We start from the raw sequence: 22,410 nt of genomic DNA on the forward strand, positions 1-22,410 counted from the left end.
GCTCTGCTTCACTGACCTCTGGGAGGAGAGGAGGCAGAATTTTTTCATGATTTTCCCTTCCTTTATGCTGTTCTTCCTCCCTTAAGGCCTCTAAATTTGGAAGAAATATCATTTATTACTAATATTCATTAACAAGTCAATTTTCTGGTTGCATTTATTGGTATTTTTAGCAAAGCAGATTATAATGAAGCAACTGTAGTATTTCCTTTTACTAGGCACATCTTTTCAGTTTCACCATCTAGTCATGGGAATGAAATTTATAATTTCAAGAGAATTAAAAACAGTGTTAAATATGTTTTTTATGATTAGAGGCTGTAGCTCCAGGGGGAAGGGTGTTCCTGGCCTCAGGCAAATGCCCTATGAAACTGGTGAAACCCAAATAAGTCAAGAGAAAGGGTAGGTTGGAGGAAACTTTTTTATTGCGCACAGCTTGCTTGAATTCGCTGGCCAGGCTCGGCCCTGTGCGTCTCCTCTAGCTCCCGCTTTGCCATCACTGCACTCTCCCCTTCCCGTCAGCCCCTTCTGGGAGGAAATCCATTGGCAGGTACTTGGTGAGTGGCAGATCCCAGACCAATTATGTACCAGGAACAGAGGGGAGGAGAGAGTGGCCGTTATCTCCCCACCTCTTTCCCCCGAGGCAGCGGGAGGCTGCCGCCTTAAACACCTACTGATATGTAAATGTTAAGGCTAGGCGGGAGATTGTGGAAACTGCAGTTTACCCCACAGATGCATACTTAACATTTTAAAAACTTGCCTCAGTTTGAATATTGATTAGATGATCTGAGCTCTTCTAGCTCTAACAGATTGTGAATCTGAAAATTACTTTTATAGGGTGGTTAAACCAAGAAGGAAATTGCTCTTGGGTATTTGCTGTTGGGAGGAGCAGAACTCTCTGGCTTTCAAGATTTATAGGCTAATCTCACTGAAAATGCTGATGCTGGGTCTTGTTTGTGAGTTGGACTGTAAAAGGATTATTTTGATACAAATTCCAACCGGAGGTTGAGAGGAGGTTCCCTTACGCCAACAACAAGCAGTTCTGGGACAATAGCTGTGTGTCTTACAATTCACCTCACCTCTGATACACTGTCTACCTGGAGATAGCGTATTTCACAGATTGAGGTTCAGCCCCACAAGACTGACCCTTGCCCCCTGCCCCTTGCTTCAGATGCCAACACGAGCCCAGATCACTATCTGTGCTTCTGACCAACTGGTTACAGATTGGAGGTTCCAACGACCTCCTCCTTCTTGGACTTCAGATGCCATTTGAAAATTCAGGTACTTGTACTTCTGATGGACTGGCTAAAAACCAGAAATTCCCATGACTTCCTCCTCTGGCTTGATAGATATGCTAGAACAGCTGCTCATGGAACTCAGAAGAACATTTTACTTACTGGACTACCTGCTTGTATAAAGGATATGATAAAGGATGCAGATGAAAGATAAACATCCAGATGGAAAAAAAGCATGGGGAAGGTGTGGGGAATGGTGTGCGCTCTTTCCCAGCGCACTGTTCTTCCTAAATCTCCATGTGTTCACCAACCCAGAAGCTCTCCGAAACCCACCCTATGGGTGTTTATGTTGCCTTCATTATATAGGCATGATTGATTACTGACCATTAGCAATTGATCCAACCTCCAGCCCCTCTCCCATCTCTGGAGGTCATGGGGTGGGACTGAAAGTCCCAACCCTCTAATCACAAGGTTGATTCCTCTGGCAATCAGACCCATTCTTAGGTGTGATCCAAAAGTCACCTCATTAACATAGTGAAAGCTCTTTTAAATGGCTTTCATCACTTAGAGATTCTAAGGGTTTTATGAGCTCTGTGCCAGAATTGGGGGTCACAAAGTGATAATGCAAATTATGGTATATAACCTGCCATCTTCTCTTTGCTGAATACTTGGTTAGCCATTTGAATCATAATAATCTACTTCTTGAACATGGACACCTTGTCTTCGCAGTGATGTAATTAGTACCATTGCTCAGGTTAGCTTCACCAAGTTCCTGTGAAGGTCTTTCAGTTATCTATCCATACTGCTGCTTTCTATCAGGATATATAGTATAGCTTCTGTCTTATTTCAGTTATTATAATACAGTGGTTCTCAACCCTGGCTGCATATTAGAATCACCTGGATAAACTTAAAGGAAAATATGTACGTATATATACATTTTGATGGTAGCACCTCACCTTAGATTAACTGAGTCAGAGTCTAGTGGTAGGACCTGGGCACTTAGAAAAAATGTGTACTTTTTAAAAAGATGAGAACTACAGCTATAAGGGAAAGTAAGAGCCCTGTGGCCCTGAGTTGCTACCTTCTGATTTGGGGAGTTATTTGGCTCATCTGGCTAAGTAGGCAAGCGTCCCCTTCTGCTGCCCCACTTTGTTGGCATCCATGCTCTAAGGGGGGTGACCAGCCTAGGTGGGGACAACCGTTCTTCTGTCCAGGGATGTGAACAGCCACACTCTGGTGCTAGAAGCCCCTAAGCAGCTCTGAGCATGTATTTAAACAAGTTACTACAGAGGTCTGAGGAGTTCCAGTTCTGCCTTGGGAAATCTGAACATACGCATACGTAAGAACCTAATACTGTGGGACACAAGTGCACATTAATTCCCTGGGAGGTGGGGAGGTGATAAATGAAGGCAGGACCTGTAGAGGATGGAAAATCCCTGAAGAGCCTTAGCAATGTGCATTTTCCATTTGTTCTGAAGGAATGGATGACACTTAAATATAGAGAAAGGCATTTTACTCCATGAAGCAGTATGAACTTCAGGCCCTTGTCGCTGCATAGGAGGCCTTGTCAGAAACTAATGCAAGGTTAGGTTGGATGAGGACAGGAGGGGCATTTGATGAAGGGCTTTATTCTGCAAGTTGAGAATCTCCCTGATTTTGGCAGTTAAGGCAGAAATCCTACGTCTGGTGTTCTTCATGTTGAAATGCAGAAGCAGTGCTTTGTTGATTGCAAGCCAGCCATTAGTCCTCATAGGGAGCAGTCACCATCCTGGTGATACCCAGAGGTTTATTTGTATACCAGGTTACAAGCTTTGGTGTCCTAGAGCAGTTACAAAACAAATTATTTACAAGTGTAGCTTCTAGGCCTTCCCTGCCTGTGCAGTCGCTGCCACCACAGCTGCCAGAGAGGAGCTGGGGGAGGGCAGTGACCGTGAGGCCTGTCACAGACACAGCAGAGGCGGTGGCAGGTCCTGGCCTCACCCACTCCCTGGGTTCCTAGAAAGTGGGCCAATGGGTAATGCTGGAGCAGCAAGGCCTAGGCTCAGGAGCCTCCCTCTCCTCCCCTTCAGCCTGGGCTGCAGAAGGCTGGGTGGCCCCGGTGGCTGGACAGGGTTCCTCTGCCCAAGAAGGGGAATTCTCCACCAGGATACAGAGACGGTTCCATCACCAGGAGCACAAAGTTGTTATGGTTGGGCTAGATAACGCAGGGAAAACTACTATCCTTCACTGATTTTCTATGAATGAAGTTGTACATACATCCCCTACAATAGGAAGTAATGTAGAAGAGATAGTAATGAATAGTTAACATTTCCTGTCGTGGGGTATTGGTGGCCAAGAATCTCTTGGTTCTTCCCAGAACATTTACTGTGCTCATAGAGTTTGTAATAGTGATTGTAGACAGTACACAGAAAAGATTTCTGTAATTAAAGAACTATAAAATGTTAGCCCTTGAGACCTAAGGAAAGCTAGATTGCTGATTCTTGCTAATAAGCAAGGTGTTTAAGAATGCATGACTGTAGCAGAAATCTCCCAGTTTTTGAAACTAACTTTTATTAAAGGTCACCAGTGGCATATCCAGGCATGCTCTGCTCTTACCAGTGAGGGATTATGCCGAGGACTTGAATGGATGATGTTACCATTCAAGATCAGATGATCTCTGCTGACCTCTTCTCATAGACTTTGTATAAACAAAGTGCTAGACTTTACCTGAAAGCTGCAAAAATTTATGGTTTAGATATTTTTATAATAAACTGATTTAAACTTTTTCTATAAGAAGAAAAATTAAGACAACTTATTTGAAAACAAATACAAAGTCTCACCTTCCAATCTACTTTCTCATTAGTACCTTCTAAAGCAGGTCTTAAAGCTGTGATTGACATTCTTCTCATAATGAATCCTCTTAGGACTTTGTGTAGACTGTGCTAAGTACAAAGGGAGAGGAAGACATTTTTAACTTTAAGAGCTTTATTATCAGTATAACCCTCCCTAGTTGAATGTTCTCCTTTGTTTCATAAGTCAAAATACAAACCACAAATACTCAGTTTCCAGTATTTTAAAATGTAATGTTACTTATGCATAATATTTTGCATAAAGTTGTGTATATACCTCAAGTTCAAGTTAATGGCATTGATTTATATTCTAACAAAAAGCAGATAACACAAAAATTAATAGTATCCTTAGTTACAACCATAATGACATGAATACTGTTGGGGGTGTTAAGTGCCATTTTGTGCTTCTTCCCAGTGTTCTCTGTATTATACTAACCAACCCCCCAAAATCATTGAGTTGTTCTTTATTTTAAAAAAAAGAAAAAGGAAAAGGCTTGATATCATGTACCTGTTTTTTTGTTTTTGCTCAGATTACATACCTGGAAACACGTAGTAACCCAACTGAGTAGAATATTTATCAAAATCTTGGCTTAGTATTACTAATGGGCAGAATTACACACTGAACAATTATTCGATTTTTCCCTTTATTGGACCTATGCCATCTAAATTATTCAGTAAATTGTTAATCCATTAATCAGCCAATCATTAATTGTGATTAAAATTATCAACAGATTTTTTTTTTGGCATAAAAAAATAGAAGTGTAGCTTCTAGTTTTATTTGTCATTAGCTGAAAAAAAAAACGGAGCTTTATATACCCAATTTGTTAAGTTTTAGTAATTGAAAAGTCTTAATTTCCTTAATCTTCCAGATTTTCCTAGTGACTTTCAGGGCTCAGCCATGAGTAAAATACTTTTGTTAGATTTTTAAATGTGGGGATAGGAGACTTGGTACTGTCTTTCATGTTTTCTGCACCTGCTCTTCTGCAGATGACAGTCATCTTCATCATCTTATATTTGTGAAGTATTGGACAGCTTACAAAGTGCTCTCATGTATTCCTTCTCACGTGATCATGTTGATGGTAGTATATGCTGGCCTAAAGTTTCAATGTGATTCTGGTACAGTCATGGAATTTCTGCTGGAGAAAAGAGATTTGGAGATGTCACCTGTGTTCCACCTGTGTGCCCATGATGGTCATTGCTAACTGCCTGGTGCTAGTTCTCCTTGATCCCAGCTATGACCTTAACATAGATTTGTGGGTGGCCATCCCCATTTCAGCAAGATTGGCAGGTGAAGTGAACTCTAGTGGCCATTCCTGAGCCTGTCCAGTGTCCTTGTATTTTGGAGTATACTGATGACTGAGAGCCTGGTATCTTGCCTAGAATATAGACAGATATGACATGTTGTGACAGTGGGTATATAGTCTGTTTTCTCATTACTATCTTTGTTGCCAAGAGCACAGGTTGTATGACTCTATACAAGTAAAATTCTTTCCCTGTGCCTCTTTTTCCCTATCTTAAGATGGAGTTAATATTACAAATGTTGGTAGCAGCATTATTCACAGTAACCAGAACGTGGAAACAACCCAAATGTCCACTAACAGATGAATGGATTTTTAAATGCAGTATATAGAGTGGAGTATTGTTTAGCCATTAAAAGGTATGAAGTTCTAATACATGCTTCAGCATGATCCTTGAGGACATATATGATACTAAGTGAAATAAGTCAGAATCCAAAGGACAAACGTTGTATGGCTCGTTCCACTTACACAGATACCCAGAATAGTCAGATTCATAGAGACATCAAGTAGAATCATGGTTACCAGGGGCTAAGGGAAGGGGAGAATGTATGGTTGTTTAATGGGTACAAAGTTTCTGTTTGGGATGACAAAAAATTCTGGAAATGGTAGTAATAGGTATACAACATTGTGAATATTCTTAATGCCACTGAATTGTACACTTAAAAATAGTTAAAATGATAAATATTACTTTGTGTATATTTTACCAAAATAAAATAATCCAAAAAAAAGATAGGGTTAATATTTGTTTTACGTACCTTATAAGGTAATTGTGAAGGGAAAATTAGATGAGGGTTTGTGAATGTCATTGGGATTATCTTTAAAAATACAAAAACATTTGAGAAGACTCAAAACAGACCTTTGAGCAGCTCTTTCTTCCTCCTGTATCCCCTTAGCAAGTTTTTCACCCAACTAGAGGTTGATTTAGTTTAAATAAACTGAAAGTTAAATTACCTTAAAATTCAAAACTAGTAATATGTAGCAGCAGTTACCATAAATTGCCTTGTACATAGTTGCTATGAAGTAGGCTGATCATTAAAATTAAGCTCAGAAATGTATGTTTTGGGTTTATCCCTCAGTTGCTTTTCAGCTACAACTTTATTAAATAGCATAAAAATTACCATCTTTTAGCCTTTCATTTCAGCTCATGTATATAATTTTTAAAATCTTACTATACAGTCTTAAATTTTTTTACAGCAAGTTTTCTGTTGTCTTAATGAGAATGTATTTTATTATAAAAAATAATTTTATATGGAATAAATTTTTAGTTTGAAAGAGTTGAGCCCATTTCTTAGGGAAAACTCATACGTAGTTTTTCTTCTGTGTGCATCATTATTTTGCTCAAATTTGAGTATAAAAATAAGCAGTATAAAATAAACATTAATGTATTTGCTAAGAAAGAGACCTGAACAAATCTCACTTTTATTTACTGTTCTTATTTAAATCCCAATCTAGATTTGGAGGTTGATATGTGGAAGAATAATTTGCCTTGATTTGAAAGATACTTTCTGCAGTAGTCTGCTTATTTATAATTTTAGGATATTTGAAAGAAGATATGGAAGCAGAAAATTTGCAGTAAGTTTTTATGTATTTTCTCTTTGCTACTTACATGGAAAAAATGTTTTTGTTTTTATTTTATTAGTTTTAAATAGCTTCATTTTGTTAACCTTGGTGTTAGTATTAACAGTTATCTTTTAATTAATTATGTGATACCAGATTTCGAACATAGACATTAATCAAAGAAAAGTTTTAAATTTAAGCCACTAGCATAATAAAATAATAATGGTAAAGATAATAGATAATATCAGGTGTGAGTGGGTAAGGAAATTTTAGACTTTGACTTTAATAAAATTCTAATCACTTATTTTGCTTAATGGTTAAAAATAAATCATGCTACAATATAATTAGAAATTATGGAAGTTAATGCATTTGACTCATGGTTTTTATTCCCTCGTTTTGAAAAGTCTATTCTCATAAAAACAAACTTTAAAAAAATATATGTACCTCAGTTAGTGCTAATTAAATAGATGTTAGTTTATTTTTAGCAGACTCCCCTATAACATCCTCCTGTTTCATTTTTAGTCCTTTTTGCTGGGCTCCTGGGTTCTGTCAGCCTTGGTTGACTTCATCCTTGTTGAAGCTGCACGGCATTCCTTTGGTATCACTGCAGCCAGAAATTTGCCTTCTGGATTGTAAGTAGCTCTGAAAGATTAGCTTACTTTATAACTACATAAATCTGATTTGAAGTATCCAATCATGTATCTGACTGTACATAGAAGTCAGTAAAAGAATATTTTAAAAGTTTGAGATACAACAAAATTGATTTTATATGTAGAAATATCCAATGTATACTTACATTTTCATTGTGTTCTTGAAACAATCTATTTTACACTCACTCCTGTTTTCAGCTTTAAAATCCCATATGTTAGAGAATTTTTTATGAATTTTCTGTTCTAGTCCTGAAGGTAGAATTAATTTTGTGTTTCTATAGTGAAATTTTATCTTTGTAATTTTGTAAATTAATCAAAATGAAAATACAACATTTAGGTTAGATAACAAAACTAATTCATCTGGATAACAAAATTAAGCTTGAGAAGGATGATGTTTTTAAAAATTGATAATGTATATACTTCCACTAAAGATAAACAAAGTCAACCTTCAAGTTGCAACTTTGTAGCCAAGCTGCAATAGCCAACCTAACTCAGAGTGTATATAAATATGATTTCATATCTTCTTGATCTTCAAAAAAATGTGTATTAGTTTATGAAATAACTAGTATCTAGGAACAGAATTTTTAGCATATATAAATGACCTTACACATCTCTGAATTAAGTATCTGAGACTATATTTGGGAGATGAGATACTATGAAACAAAGGTACCCAGTATTTAAAAATTGGTGTGTACTATCTTCATTGTTATTTTAATTTTAAGTATGTGTTTTTGAGAACTATTAGGCTCTTATACATATCTTGATTCAAATTCACTTTAGATCTCCATTTTAAAAATATAGTGATCTAATAGCTTTCATACTACCTTGTTAGTATTTACACTGTAGCTGCCCTTTATGGGATTTACTGGATTTTAGTTGGCATAATTGCTGACCTTTAGCTGTTTAATAATGTATAATTCTGAATAATGTTTGAATGAAGACAGATAAAGTTCTGTGTCATAATTATCATGTGGCTTTTATTGAATTCCACAGGTTGTGATTGTAATTAGACTGAGAACTTTAAGTTGACTCTTCTGCTATTGTGGAAAATAGTATAGTCATCAGAAATGATTCCATGTTGAGTCAGAAAAGAAGCAGCATTACCAAATGAGTAATTTTTCCAAACATTTCTCATTCAACCCAATCCAGTTCTTTTTTGTTCTCTGTAAGCTATGGAAGGGTGTGTGTGTGTGTGTGTGTGTGTGTGTGTTAGAATAAACTTTGGGGATGGGAGTAACATAGCTTTTAATTCTTATTTACATTGTCCCTTTTTCTGATGAGTTTTTTTCTATTGCACGTAGAGTTGACAGTTATTTCTTTATATGAATAACATTATTTCATTATATAATGGAATCCTATTAACTGATAAACGTAAGGAGGATTGATTCAATTTTGAAGTTGGTGGGAATATTTTTATTTATTAAGGCAGGAAGACATTTACCTATTTAAATCTAATTTGTAGCTAAAGTTGCAAACTTAAGTAAATTCACAAGTTATAGGATCCCCTTTGAAAGACATCATGAATGTTAATTCAGCCATCAACTGAGTAAGTACATATTTCTCTGTGTTTCAAATCACCAAATGTATGTAGTATGGCTTTTTAGAATGTTGAAGCTTTTTGAAACACAGACTTCTTGGACATAAATCAGCTCTGCATTTTTGTGTGTCTTTGATGGTAGCAAAGCTTCAGGAACTCAGGAGAGAAACCTACTCTCTTTTTTTAGTCAAAATGCTTTTTAATTTGCAGTTTTTCACATAACATCTTGTTACCTTTTTCTTTCCCATCAATGCCAGATTTATCTGCACTCTCTCTAGTTCTTCTGTTTTTTTTTTTAACCTCACCACTTTTAAAACTTCTCTTAAAAAGGTCACCAGTAACCAACTAATCTCTAAAGCCAGCAGCTTATTTTTAGTTGTCTTATTTGACCTTTCAGTAGCACATTAAATGCTTTTGACCTGCCATTATCTCATGAAATAGCCTGCTTCCTTGAGCCCCAGCACAGTTCTCTCTCTGGTCCTTTTTGACCTTGCCTACTGTCTGCAGCTCCTTTCTCTGGCTTACTCTTTCTCTGGGCTTTCTGGTCCACTCCATGACTTCAACTACAGTTAACATGCTGTTTTGTTTCCAACTCTTTTCTAGCCCATACTACTTTCCAGATTTTTCTGGAATCATACTTCCTAATGACTTCTAACTCAAAAAAATTAATCATGTTTAGAAGCTCTCATCACTTATGATCTCCTCTCTTTCTATACTGTCATCTCCTCCACCTTTTATTCCTTATTTTAGTTAATGTCATTTCCATCTACTCAGTCATCCAAGCTGGAAATCTTTCTCTTTTCTCATCATTGGAGTAAAGCCCTGAGTCCTATTTACTCCAAGTCCTATGTAAATCATTCACGTATTCCATCTTCTCTAATCCTGTGATTATGCCAGTCTGAACTCTTAATATTTTCTTGCCTAGATGTTTGCAGTAATTCTCTAACTAGTTTTCCCGTCAATTTTAGAGCATCCCATGCAATGTTGTCAGAAGTTATCTTTCTAAAATACTAGTTTGACTATGCCAATCTTACTTTTAAAAACCTTTATATCCTTGTTCCTGTCAGAAGAAAAATCAAACCCATCCAGGATAGCATTGAGGCAGTCTGAAATTGTGGGAATGACATAGGCTTTGCATAAGATAGACCAGATTTGAGATGCCAGCTCTGCCATATACTATGTGTGTGTAATCTTGAACAAGTTACTTCTCTCAATTTCCATTTCCTGGGTCTCAGTTTATAGATGACCCTCATATGTAAATTGAGGGTCATGCTCTATGCTTCACAGGGCAGTGGAGAGAATTATAACCAGTAGCACCCCCCACCCCTGGAAACATACTGGTTTTCTTTTTTCCCTTCAAAACCTTCATAATCTGACCCCAGTCCAGTGTTTTAAGCCACTCCTGCATCAGGCATTCTGCTTTCTTGACATGCTGTGTATTTGTGTTCTCATGCCTATGTGGTTTTCTTTCTGTACCCTGTCACCTTTGGCAAGATTAATTGCCCTTTATGTGTATTCCAACAGATCTTTTAAGATCTGTATCAGCATTTATTACATTGCATGGTCATTATCATAGTCACTATGTGGGCCTTCTGGGCCACCCTACTAGATGTTTGAGGGAAAACTAGTTTTACTTTATGTACTCATTGCCTTACATTCAGTGATGTTGAAGGAATAGCCTTGATTACAGTGTAGCCCCATAAGACTGTAAGGTAAGATCTTTGAACCATAAACCTGGTCAGCTCTTTCTCTAGTGCTTTGCATAGAAATTATACCTGGCATCTAATAGATTCTCATGACTGTTATTTGAAATACAGAAATTGTAGTCATTAGGTTTTCAAAGTAAAGATAGCTCCATTATTATTTTTTTTATGCTCTCTTTTTTTTTATAAGGAATGATTGATATACACTCTTTTGAAGGTTTCACATGAAATTTACCCGTATTATCAAGTCCCCACCCATACCCCAATGCAGTCACTGTCCATCAGTGTAGTAAGATGCCACAGATCCACTATGTGCTTTCTCTGTGCAACACTGTTCTCCCCGTGATCCCCCACACCATGTGTACTAAACATAATACCCCTCAATCCCCTTCTCCCTCCCTCCCCACCCGCCCTCCCACACCCGCCCTCCCACACCCCTCCCCTTTGGTAACCACTAGTTCATTCTCTTTTGAGTCTGCTGCTGTTTTGTTCCTTCAGTTTTGCTTCACTGTTATACTCCACAAATGAGGGAAATCATTTGGCATTTGTCTTTCTCTGCCTGGCTTATTTCACTGAGCATAATGTCCTCCAGCTCCATCCATGTTGTTGCAAATGGTAGGATTTGTTTCTTTCTTATGGCCAAATAGTATTCCATTGTGTATATGTACCACATCTTCTTTGTCCATTCATCTACTGATGGACACTTAGGTTGCTTCCATATCTTGGCTATTGTAAAAAGTGCTGCGATGAACATACGGGTGCATCTGTCTTTTTGAATCTGAGAACTTGTATTCTTTGGGTAAATTCCAAGGAGTGGGATTCCCGGGTCAAATGGTATTTCTATTTTTAGTTTTTTGAGGAACCTCCATATTGCTTTCCACAATGGTTGAACTAGCTTACATTCCTACCAGCAGTGTAGGAGGGTTCCCCTTTCTCCGCATCCTCGCTAGCATTTGTTGTTCTTAGTCTTTTCGATGCTGGCCATCCTTACTGATGTGAGGTGATATCTCATTGTGGTTTTAATTTGCATTTCCCTGATGATTATTGAAGTGGAGCATCTTGCCATGTGTCTGTTGGCCATCTGAATTTCTTCTTTGGAGAACTGTCTCTTCATATCCTCTACCCAATTTTTTATCGGGTTATTTGCTTTTTGGGTGTTGAGGTGTGTAAGTTCTTTATATATTTTGGATGTTAACCCCTTGTCAGATATGTCATTTACAAATATATTCTCCCATACTGTAGGATGCCTTTTAGTTCTGTTGATGGTGTCCTTTGCTGTACAGAAACTTTTTAGTTTGATGTAGTTCCAGGAGTTCATTTTTGCTTTTGTTTCCCTTGCTCAAGGAGATGCGTTCAGGAAGAAGTTGCTCATGCTTATATTCAGGAGATGTTTGCCTAAGATAGTTCCATTATTAAAAGTTATTATATATTAAGTGTTTCTGGAAATCTATGCCTATCACATACCTGTCCATAAATATTATTTTTTAATTATTAATATTTACATGTGGCTTTTATATTTTTTCCCAGAATCAAAACCCCTCCAGAGTAAATGGAATTTTGGAATACATACCATGTTTTGTATCTGATCATAACACTGAATAAAATTATTTTTAAATTAACTGTGTTTCAGATTATCTATAGTCTTATTGTGAGAACCATGACATACATTTTCAACATGTGTTAACAAAGTCTTTTATGCCCCCAAATAATGTCTCTCATGAAGAAAAGCCATTGCAGAGAACTTGCCATGTAATAAATTACATAAGAACAGATTAATCTCTACAGTTGAGAGTAGGCTATGCCTGTATGTACACACCATAAGCCTTTGAATGAATACAGGAGCCATTTCCCTTGTTTTAGAAATAGTTATTCAGTAAAAGATATTTATTAAAGCATCTTCCTCACTCTACTATTCAAACTAAATCTTCACGTAGTTTTCTCTTTGTTGAGAAACTACATTTCAGGACCACTGTGACTCCTTTATCCTATGTAGCTGTGAGGATATTTACATTCTGTAAGCTTGTTTGCTTTTTAGTATTGAAAAATTGGTGAGTGACATAAGAGGAGAACTGGACTTGGTTTTTAGTCTTGGTTCTTTAACTGAGCAAGTCACAGAACCTCTTTGGACCTCAATTTCTTTATATTTAAAATAGAGTTAGACTAGAAGATCATCTAAGGGATCTTTCAGTGCTAAAATGCTACTTTATGATTAGGCTCTTTTGTGTTTCTTTTTTCTTTTTTTTTTTAAGAATATGAATTTACCCATGTTAGTTATAAAAATCCATTTATAACCAGTGCATTTATTTGATTTTTAGGAGGTGATCATGTTAAGAGTAAAGGTGATTTAGCACAGAGGAAATTACGGTCGACTCATTTGTATACTTTCATAATATTTAGAATAATATGGGCTTTGCGGATTATAGTTCACATTCTTTTCTTTTTAAAGTGGAGAAGTTACTTGGTTTGTTACTTTACAAGGGGAAATTAAATGGCAAGGCTAGGATAAGAATCCAAGGTCCCTACTAGTGCTACTGTGACATTTATCCTGGAACAAAATCATTCTCTTTTGTAATGTGATGTTTAATCACATGAGAAGAGAAAACTATTTACATTGGAGAAAGAAAACTTCACCATGTAGTAGAAACCTCATGTCATAGGAATGAACTTGGATTATTGGGCAGAAATAGGATCTTAACTTGGGTTTTCCCCACTGATCTTAAGTAAAGTCGGGTGCATAGTAGGCGCTCAGTGTTTATTGACTGACTGTAGTCTGTTACCAAAAGAAAGGAATTCAGAGTAGTTGAGGGCTGATGGTATGGCCTTTACGGGCAGGCGCTGGCTTCTGCTGATTGTGCTGTGTAGCAAGTGACAAGCAACAAGTCCTACATAGTTGTTTGTGGAGGAATCCAGAAAGTTTGGTCTTTAGAACATAAAGTATTGGACTTAGACCACCAATCCTGAGTGTAAATTAAAGCAAATTGAGCTTTGGTTTACTCAAATTATACTTTAATAACATAATCAAATTATTTTGACCAGTAGCTGAGTTTTTTTGCCTACTGATTTGATTGACCTCATGACTCAGTCACACATAGAATTAAATTTAAAAAGTTAAGTCAACTATGTATTTAGATAAGACTTGAATATGACACACAAATTGAATATTTTTCTCCCGATAACCAATGAAATGTTTCATTCAAGTTTTAAAAATAAAAATAGTGAATTTGTTGGAATACTTCAAAATATTTGACTATGTTGCCACAATAATAAGATCCCACAAAATAATTTTTAAAGTTTATTATTATTATTTTTTTCAGGAGATAAGGGACTTGATGGTGTCATACAGAATGCCCACTGGTCCTAGGGTAGCTAGTAAAGTGAATTTAAAGAGAATGAAGACAAAAAACTTATCATTCATAACATTTCACTGTTTATGTTGCTTAGTGACCTTAAACTTCCTGACCGGAAGCTTTTTCTGCGCATGCTCCGAAGGTAGTTTCGGTAGAGCATGACACTAATGACTCGAGCCTGGAATTGTTTTGAAACAATGTAGTAGAGAATCACATCCAAACAGGTGCTGAGGTTCATGAGGAAGGTGGTAAAGGCTCCCCAGGGATTATAGCTGTTATCATCCCCTTCTAGCATCAGGAAAGCAAAGCAGATGTGGAAAGGCATAAAGCAGATGAGCACCTGTACCACGAGCGTGATGATGATCCTTATCGACTTCTCCTTGACTTTTGGTTTCAGCTTAGATGTCCTGCCATGTAGGAGACTGTGAATAATGACCAAGTAGCACCCAATCATGATGAACAGAGGAATCAAGAAAAAAAATATCAGTCGAGTGAAGTTCAGCATGTTCATAGCTTTTAGGTGGATGATGTCAGAAATCTTCAGGCAGGTAGCGGGGACAGAGGCTTTATCTGGGTCCTTGTGGAGCAGTAGGAGTGGGATGGTGGTTGTCAGGGTCATTATCCAGACTCCCACGCAAGCTAGCACGGCCTTGCATGTGTTTTTAAGTTCTCTGGCATATTTCGGCTGTACAATGGCCATGTATCTGTCGGCACTAATAAAAGCAAGAAGCCATAGAGCAATACTTGGATAAAACACCGTGAGAGCCCCAAGAATCTGGCAGAAGTACTCACCAAATGGCCATTCACCTTTTGCATAATAAAACATTCGAAAGGGTAAGCTCATTATAAATATTAAGTCCAGTAATGCCACATTCATCATATAGATGGTTACAGTGGTTCTCTTTTTAGTGGTACAGCTGAAGACCCATAAGGCAGTGACATTAACAAATAATCCAATTACAAAGATACAGCTGTAAAAGACAAGGGCTGCGATTTTATATTCATCTGGATGTGAGTTGTTAGAAGGGCCAGGTTGTGCTTGATTGTGTGGGGTGGTCATCTTACAGCTCGGTGGTGGGCATGATTCTTAGAAACTGTAAAATAGTTAAGAATAAGAGGAATTAGACCCTTTGTTGAAAGATAAAAATGCTTAACATTCCCACACTTGGCATGCCAGTGGATTTTAATTCTGAGAGCATTTAATGTTGTAGAATCAATGTATGTGTCATGTATTTATTAAGAAATACATTCCCTATGTATTATTACTGATAAGTAGTACCTTGTTAAAATGTCATAATGCACTGGCAGATTTATTCATTTTCTCCTTGCCTACTTTCCTTCTCTTGCAAAGAATAACCTTTTCTTTGTGATTTTTTTTTCCTAGAGTATGAAATTGGGTAGCAATTGTTCCTATTACAATAAGCATTCTTTGGGACTAATTGGGGAAAGACCACTCTGAATTTGAATCTTACAAAATAGCTTGCTACTTTTTATCATATTCATTCTGTTTAAGTATTTTATAATCCAGATTAGAAATGTCTAAATGAATTTTTATTCATTAAATACAATTTTAATAAATAAAATATGTATTAGATGACTAATAAAGGAAGCATATAACTGGTTAATTACTGAATATTGACAGAAATGCTCACTTGAGAGCAAGGATTTTTCCTTTCCATTGCTTTATCTCCACTGCCTATTGAGTGCACAGCGGGTACTCAGTAAGTAAATATTTGCTGAATTGATGGATGAACAAAGAAAGGAACCATTGGCGAGGTGACCCACAGGAACTTCTCTCTAGTTTGTCAGCGAAGACTTGCTTGGTTGGCCATTAAGCCTATTGTTTTTTTAAGTGGCAAACACTTATTCATAGTATTCTTTTCTCTCTAAATAATCATAGAAACAGCAGTGCGTTGTGCTGTGATCTACAGATCAATAACTTAACTCTTAGACAAACAGATCAGCCGGTTTTACTGCACTGTTGGGAGTGCCTAGTGCTGGGTTTTCCAGATGGTGTTTACCAGTGTCCAAGAAGCAAATTTCACTGTTGTGATGGTGTATAAAAGGCAACACCTTGAGAATAAGATGTCCTAACATAGTGACTTTCATGCCCTCGCTCTACCTAGATACAGAAAGAATCCATTTCTAATGGAAAGAAGTTAAGTTGTGATGGTAAATATCACTGACCCCTCAGTGTGAAACTTCCACTGCCCGAGATGCCATGCCAACAATGACTTTAAAAACAGACACTCTACAGAGGGATGGAACCTTGTGGCTCCCCTTGAGAAATGGAGGTGTAAGAAAAGCTTCCTTCAAAAATGTCGCTTTGTAGAGTGGGCTGTCTCTGATTCAGCCCCAAGTGTCTCTTTTGTGAAAACTGTGGGCGAGATGAGCACTTTGGTCAGTGTCATCATGGGCTGTTAATTTAAAATTAATTTACAGACACAAAATATGAGTTTGTTTTTCCTCTCTCTTTTTTCCTTTCTTTTTGACTACAGCTGGTTTGCCAAATATTTAGGTTAAATATGATTGTGGAATAGAATTCTATATATTTAAAAGTCTGTATTAGTTAAAATTTCCAAATGTTTAGAGTAACTAGAATATTAATTTCTATCATATGAGAAAAGTGATGCATAAAAAAATTAAGTCTCCTGTATCATATATACAAAGTGGAGCAATTTTGAAGGCCTGGCTTATTTTTAACTTTCAGTGACTTTTTAAATAGTCGCAATTGTGATGTAAATGAAATTTTTATAACCTTTTATCTCTTTTAATATTGCATCAGGACTCTCTCCACCCATCCTCATCCCCAAATTTTGTCACAGTTGATTCCATACTTACATACCATTTTTGAGTAAGTCTTTTTCCCTCATTGGGCTTAAGCTACTTTTAGGTCACCAACACTTGTATTCATTTGCTTAAGGTGGAAAACATGTGTGTGATGCAGTTTTAAAGGCATTTCTAGTACACGTTGTGCTCTGCACACACAGATAAATCTGGGTAAATATTTAAAACTGATTAGTTTGCAAATCAGTGTTGTACTTATTTTATTAATTATATTTTTAATTGAAGTATAGTTGACATATAACATTGCTTTCAGGTGATAACAGTAATTTGACAATTACATGCATTAGGAAATGACATACTAATCATGACAAGTGTAGTTAACCATCTATCACCATACAAAGTAATTACAATATTATTGACTATATTCCCTATGTTGTACTTTTTATCCCTGTGACTTACTTATTTTATGAAAATGAAATTTCTATCTTAATCCCCTTTGCTTTCTTCTCAAGTTAGCGTTTTAAAAGCATTTGAGTCAGCAATAATCTGTCGTGTTTTTTTTTAAAGCCTTTAACTACATTTTGTGAAACAGTGTAATTGAAACCAAGTGACGAAGATTCCTAAATATACTTATGATTTATCATGTCGACATTTTCCTTAAGTTGAAAAAAATTACATTTGCCATTAATGTATAAAAACAAAAATAAATTAAAAATCATAGTAGTGCAAGAAGATGACAGCATATCCACCTCAAGGTCCTTCAACATAGTTTCAGTAATGTATCATTAAAACAAAAACAATGATTTTGAAATTGAGTAAGTACAGCATTTACTTCAATAGTCTGATGAAGTTAGTCAAATGCAACTTACCTCGTGTCCATCAAAAGGCTGTTTTAGAAACTTTTTTTGGTACAAAGAGTTATCTTTGAGTTGCTTGTGTTAAAATAGCTCCTTCAAGAAATGGTATATTTAGGAAATGCTATATTTCTTTTGTTTCAGGCTCTTCTGTTGCTTTAGAAAGCTGCTTCAAAAATAGAACTTGATACAGGAGTAGGTACTTGTTTGGCTGTAATTGCTGGTTTGTCCCCTTCAGGAAGTACTCTCTGAAATAAGCCTTTTTCAACTTATGACTTTACCCTGGATGTGGTTTTTCTCTTTCACAAATGATTTGTTTATGAAGTCACACTTTGCATAAGCGCCCCTTACAGTAATAGTATATACTTAAGAGACTCAAAGAGGGAGAAACGTCTTTCATTTGTTTATTTTGATGCTTAAAGTCTACATTATATATTGAAAGAGAATGAGATTTGATAATTAACTAGAATGGAATTCATTGTACAGTTTCTTCACTTTCTAAGCTGTGATTTTGTCTAGTTAACCATTCTGAGCCTTTGTTCCTACTTGGTTTCTATGAAGTTAAAATAGAGAGAACACCCATCTGATAGGACTGTGAGGACTCTAAACCAAAGAGTCCCAAGTGCTTAACATAGTACCTGGCACTTAGTAGGTACTCCTAAACAGGGTTAACCCTTTACTACCAAAGTTCCTAAAATTAAAAATGCCCCCTTTTTATTATTAAAACATTTCTAAATGGTTAAAATTGGGATCCTCACTCACTTGCTTCCACATTACATGTATGTTTACCCATCCTGGTTTGCTTTATTTTTAAGTCCCCAGTGCTTCTATTCCATTTTGGTCACATGGAAGTCTTGAAAGAATTCCTTTTGCCTAAACATCACTGCAAATCGCTAAGAAAGGATTCTAGAAGTCTTTAGTGGAATAGTTTACATATGAGGAGCACTTTAACCTAAGAAGGGAAATGAAACCAATGGAAAGGGAAGTGAGTAACCCTAATCACTGCCTGCCTAGTTGTATTCAATTTTTTACTTTCTCTTTTTAAAAAATCATCTCATTTGCTTGTCCTAAAATTTTAATTATCTTTACATTTGGTTATGCATGATCTGCCAACTTTTAAAAGATACACCAACTTAACTGTTTTTAGAATTTAAGATAGTTTGTGGGCCCCTGCTCTTTTTTTGTTTCCTCAGATAAAATTATACTAAGTCTGTGACTTACAGAAGATGTTTAAAATCTTGCCTGTGGTGATTAGGTACTTTTGATGTGATAACCTGTCATCATAATGGGTTTTGGAAGCATTGGCAATCAAAGCAACTCTTTCTTGTGTAGATGAGGGTTCCAGGCCTAGAGGGGGGCCAGTGACCTGCTGAAAAGCTCAGAGACAAGCAGGCCCAGCTTCTTGAGGTGCCCAGTTCATTGTCCTCCCATTTCTGTCCCAGCTGCTACAATAACTTCTCGTTATGAGGTGCTTATATTGATTTATTCACTAGATATGCTTTATTCATTGCTGAATTACATTAATCAGTTTTTTATACATGGAGTTATGTTTCCTATATGGTCTAGGAGTTTGGTATATTTCAGCTGGAGATAGGAACCTGTTATCTGCAGATCTAATTTTGTCATTGTCTTAATTTCATACAGCCTGTGACGAACTTTTAAAAAGTAAATATTAAGGGTCCCTATGCTGCTAAATGAGCAGATACAACAATGACATATACCTCACTAAGATTCGAGTCTTTTATGGTACACAGGGAAATTCTTTTTTCTGATTGCTCATCTCAGAGAGAGGCAGCAAGGGGCTGGTTAGGAAATCCCCACAGGCACACCTTGAGGGTGGATCAGCTCGCACGTTGCCCACTTCCTCTGCACTGTGGCCTTGCACGGCCATCTGCTTTTGCTCCTCCATCTGCTTTTGCTCCTCCAGGCGCTTCACTGTTCACCAGCATGTAACATTATTCTTCCCACTGTGCTCCCATTGCTTGGCTTGACCAGCCACTGTTTATCCTTAAAGTTTTAGTTGAAATGCTGCCTTCTCTGGGAAGCTTTCTCTGGCCTTTGAGGCTGGGTTGGCTGTTCACTCTGGAAGGTTCCTTTGCACTTGGTACTGACCCCTGCAGTGGCATGTGATTGTGTTATTACTGTGATACTTGTCTTTTATCCTCCACTAAATAGAGGTATTCAAAGGTTTGCATGTGTTGTATATGTACGTGTATAACAGGCATTTATTAAGTACTGGCAAGATGTATGAATGAAAAGGTAGGTGAAGACCTAGAGGGTTGAGGGAGTCACAGATGGACTACTGAGGCCAGCGTCAGCCTTAGGGACACTCTGAGCAGCTTCTGTGATGGGAACCTGCCAGTCATAAGACCGATGTGGAGACAGGGGCAGGGGCAGGACCCTCCTTGCCTTCTCTCCATGACTCCTGCAGTGCTTAACATCAACCGCTGCGTTCCTGGCTCATCACAGTAATTTTATGTTGCAAAAGAATTAGAGTGAAACAAATTCCTCCAAACCATTTGGCAGCAAGTAAACAATGGATCAAGAATTGAATTTTTATAGTGTCTAGCTTGCTTCCTTAATACTTGAACCTAATGAATTTTTTATTCAAATAAAGAACTTACTTTTCATTCAGAGACCTTTCATGCAGCTTTAATTTCCTCACTTAGTTTGGAATATGAATGTAAGAGAAAATTTTCACCTTGCAATGAAAGAGGGATTTTACATATTCCCAGGGGCTACAGAGTTCTCTTCACTTTATGCAATAGATCTGTTTTAGCTCCATTTTTAAAATTCTTGTTTAGATGTTAAAAGCCCTAAGTGAATTTTTATTTAGTACTTGAGCCCAGTTTTTGAGTGAATATAATTTAGTTAAACCAGTTTTATAATTATTAGAAACTATGTGCTTAATAGATTTACACACTAAATCCCCATTATAGATAATTATTTTTTTTATTGAAGGGTAGTTGACGCACAGTATTACATTACATTAGTTTCAAGTGTACAACACAGTGATAAAACATTTATATACATAATTCTAGGTTCCAGCTATCACCCTACCAAGCTGTTACAATATCTTGACTATATTCCTTATGCTATACATTACATCCCGGTTAATTATTTATTTACCATTGGAAGTCTGTCCTTTTTTTTTTTTTTCGTGAGGGCATCTCTCATATTTATTGATCAAATGGTTGTTAACGACAATAAAATTCTGTATAGGGGAGTCAATGCTCAATGCACAATCATTAATCCACCCCAAGCCTAATTTTCGTCAGTCTCCAATCTTCTGAGGCATAACAAACAAGTTCTTACATGGAGAACAAATTCTTACACAGTGAATATGTTACATAGTGAACAGTACAAGGGCAGTCATCACAGAAACTTTCGGTTTTGCTCATGCCTTATGAACTACAAACAGTCAGTTCAAATATGAATACTCATTTGGTTTTTATATTTGATTTATATTTGGATACCACATTTCTCTCTTTATTATTATTATTTTTAATAAAATGCTGAAGTGGTAGGTAGATACAAGATAAAGGTAGAAAACATAGTTTAGTGTTGTAAGAGAGCAAATGTAGATGATCAGGTGTGTGCCTGTAGACTATGTGTTAATCCGAGCTAGACAAGGGCAATAAAACATCCATGTATGCAGAAGATTTCTCTCAGAACAGGGGGGGTGAGGTTCTAAGCCTCACCTCTGTTGATCCCCAATTTCTCACCTGATGGCCCCCCTGCGACTGTGCCTGTCTTAGGTTGTTCCTCCCTTGAGGAATCTTACCCGTCTCTGGCTAACCAGTCATCTTCCGGGGCCATACAGGGAAATGTAAAGTTGGTAAGTGAGAGAGAAGCCTTATTGTTTGAAATGGTTAGCTTTTTATTTCTTTGCATATTTACGCCCTGTAGCTTCTATGCCCAGCATTTGTCTTGAGGTATCTTTACCACTTGGAAGAATTATGATACTCGGTAAATTTGATATGAGGCACGAATTCTATTTAAGGGTTCTAATTAGGAAGGAAGAAGAAAAGCTATAGAAGTAGCAGGCGGAAGAAAACATGGGAAGATTGATTATTTCTTTGACATATCTTCTTGTAGAGTAACTTCAGCATGTATAGGTTTTAAGCTACTACTTAAATTGTGCACACACATTAACATAATAGGAGTATAGTTACATAACCAAAGCATACCTGTAATTACCAGCCATCTCCAGCGAAACCAAGAAAACCAGTTAGGCACCTTAGGCATTTGTGAAAACTTATCTATGATATGGTGGATATTGTCCAACTGAACTTGAACAGTCTGAGAGAAATCAGACAAATTAAAACAACCCATTCCTGGGGACTGTTCACATGCCATATGTTCTTTTAACAGTAAATAGTCTGTAGTTGTAAGACTTTGGAGCGCTACAATTTGCACTTCTCCTAATTCTTGGTTGAGTTCCAACAGTATAGATCCAGTCAAATTTGTTGTTTTACTGTATGCACAGGCCAGCTTAGATATCTCCTTCATTCCCATGGCAAGTCCAGGAACTGGTGGGATGAGTGCATCTACAGCTGTAGCAGTGCGTGGATCTTTGTTGGGGTTTTTTGATGATCATCTTCTGGCATGAGTCTTCCA

At 36.9% G+C, this 22,410-nt stretch overlaps 2 protein-coding genes and 1 pseudogene across 2 annotated transcripts in view; 2 read left to right on the forward strand and 1 right to left on the reverse strand.

Moving 5' to 3' along the window:
* UBAC2 (UBA domain containing 2) overlaps positions 1-22,410 on the forward strand; it is a 180,617-nt gene that overhangs the window by 19,501 nt on the left and 138,706 nt on the right. Inside the window, exons 4-5 of the mRNA XM_036893653.2 lie at positions 6,808-6,927; positions 7,435-7,544. Coding sequence (XP_036749548.2) covers positions 6,808-6,927; positions 7,435-7,544 — 230 coding nt within the window. The remainder of the gene's footprint in view (positions 1-6,807; positions 6,928-7,434; positions 7,545-22,410) is intronic.
* On the forward strand, positions 3-4,775 carry LOC130681433 (ADP-ribosylation factor-like protein 5A; annotated as a pseudogene).
* GPR18 (G protein-coupled receptor 18) lies at positions 13,942-19,692 on the reverse strand. Its single transcript, XM_036893658.2, has 2 exons — positions 17,806-19,692; positions 13,942-15,243 (listed from the first exon to the last, which is right to left on the reverse strand). Exon 2 carries the CDS (start codon positions 15,207-15,209, stop codon positions 14,214-14,216), a length of 996 nt encoding a protein of 331 aa, XP_036749553.2. The 5' UTR covers positions 15,210-15,243; positions 17,806-19,692; the 3' UTR covers positions 13,942-14,213.

Source organism: Manis pentadactyla, chromosome 17 (genome assembly GCF_030020395.1).
Source record: "Manis pentadactyla isolate mManPen7 chromosome 17, mManPen7.hap1, whole genome shotgun sequence".
NCBI lineage: Eukaryota > Metazoa > Chordata > Mammalia > Pholidota > Manidae > Manis > Manis pentadactyla.

What these genes read in the sequence shown, in the direction of transcription:
- GPR18 (XM_036893658.2), bottom strand. Translation starts at nt 15,209, where the DNA reads ATGACCACCCCACACAATCAAGCACAACCTGGCCCTTCTAACAACTCA.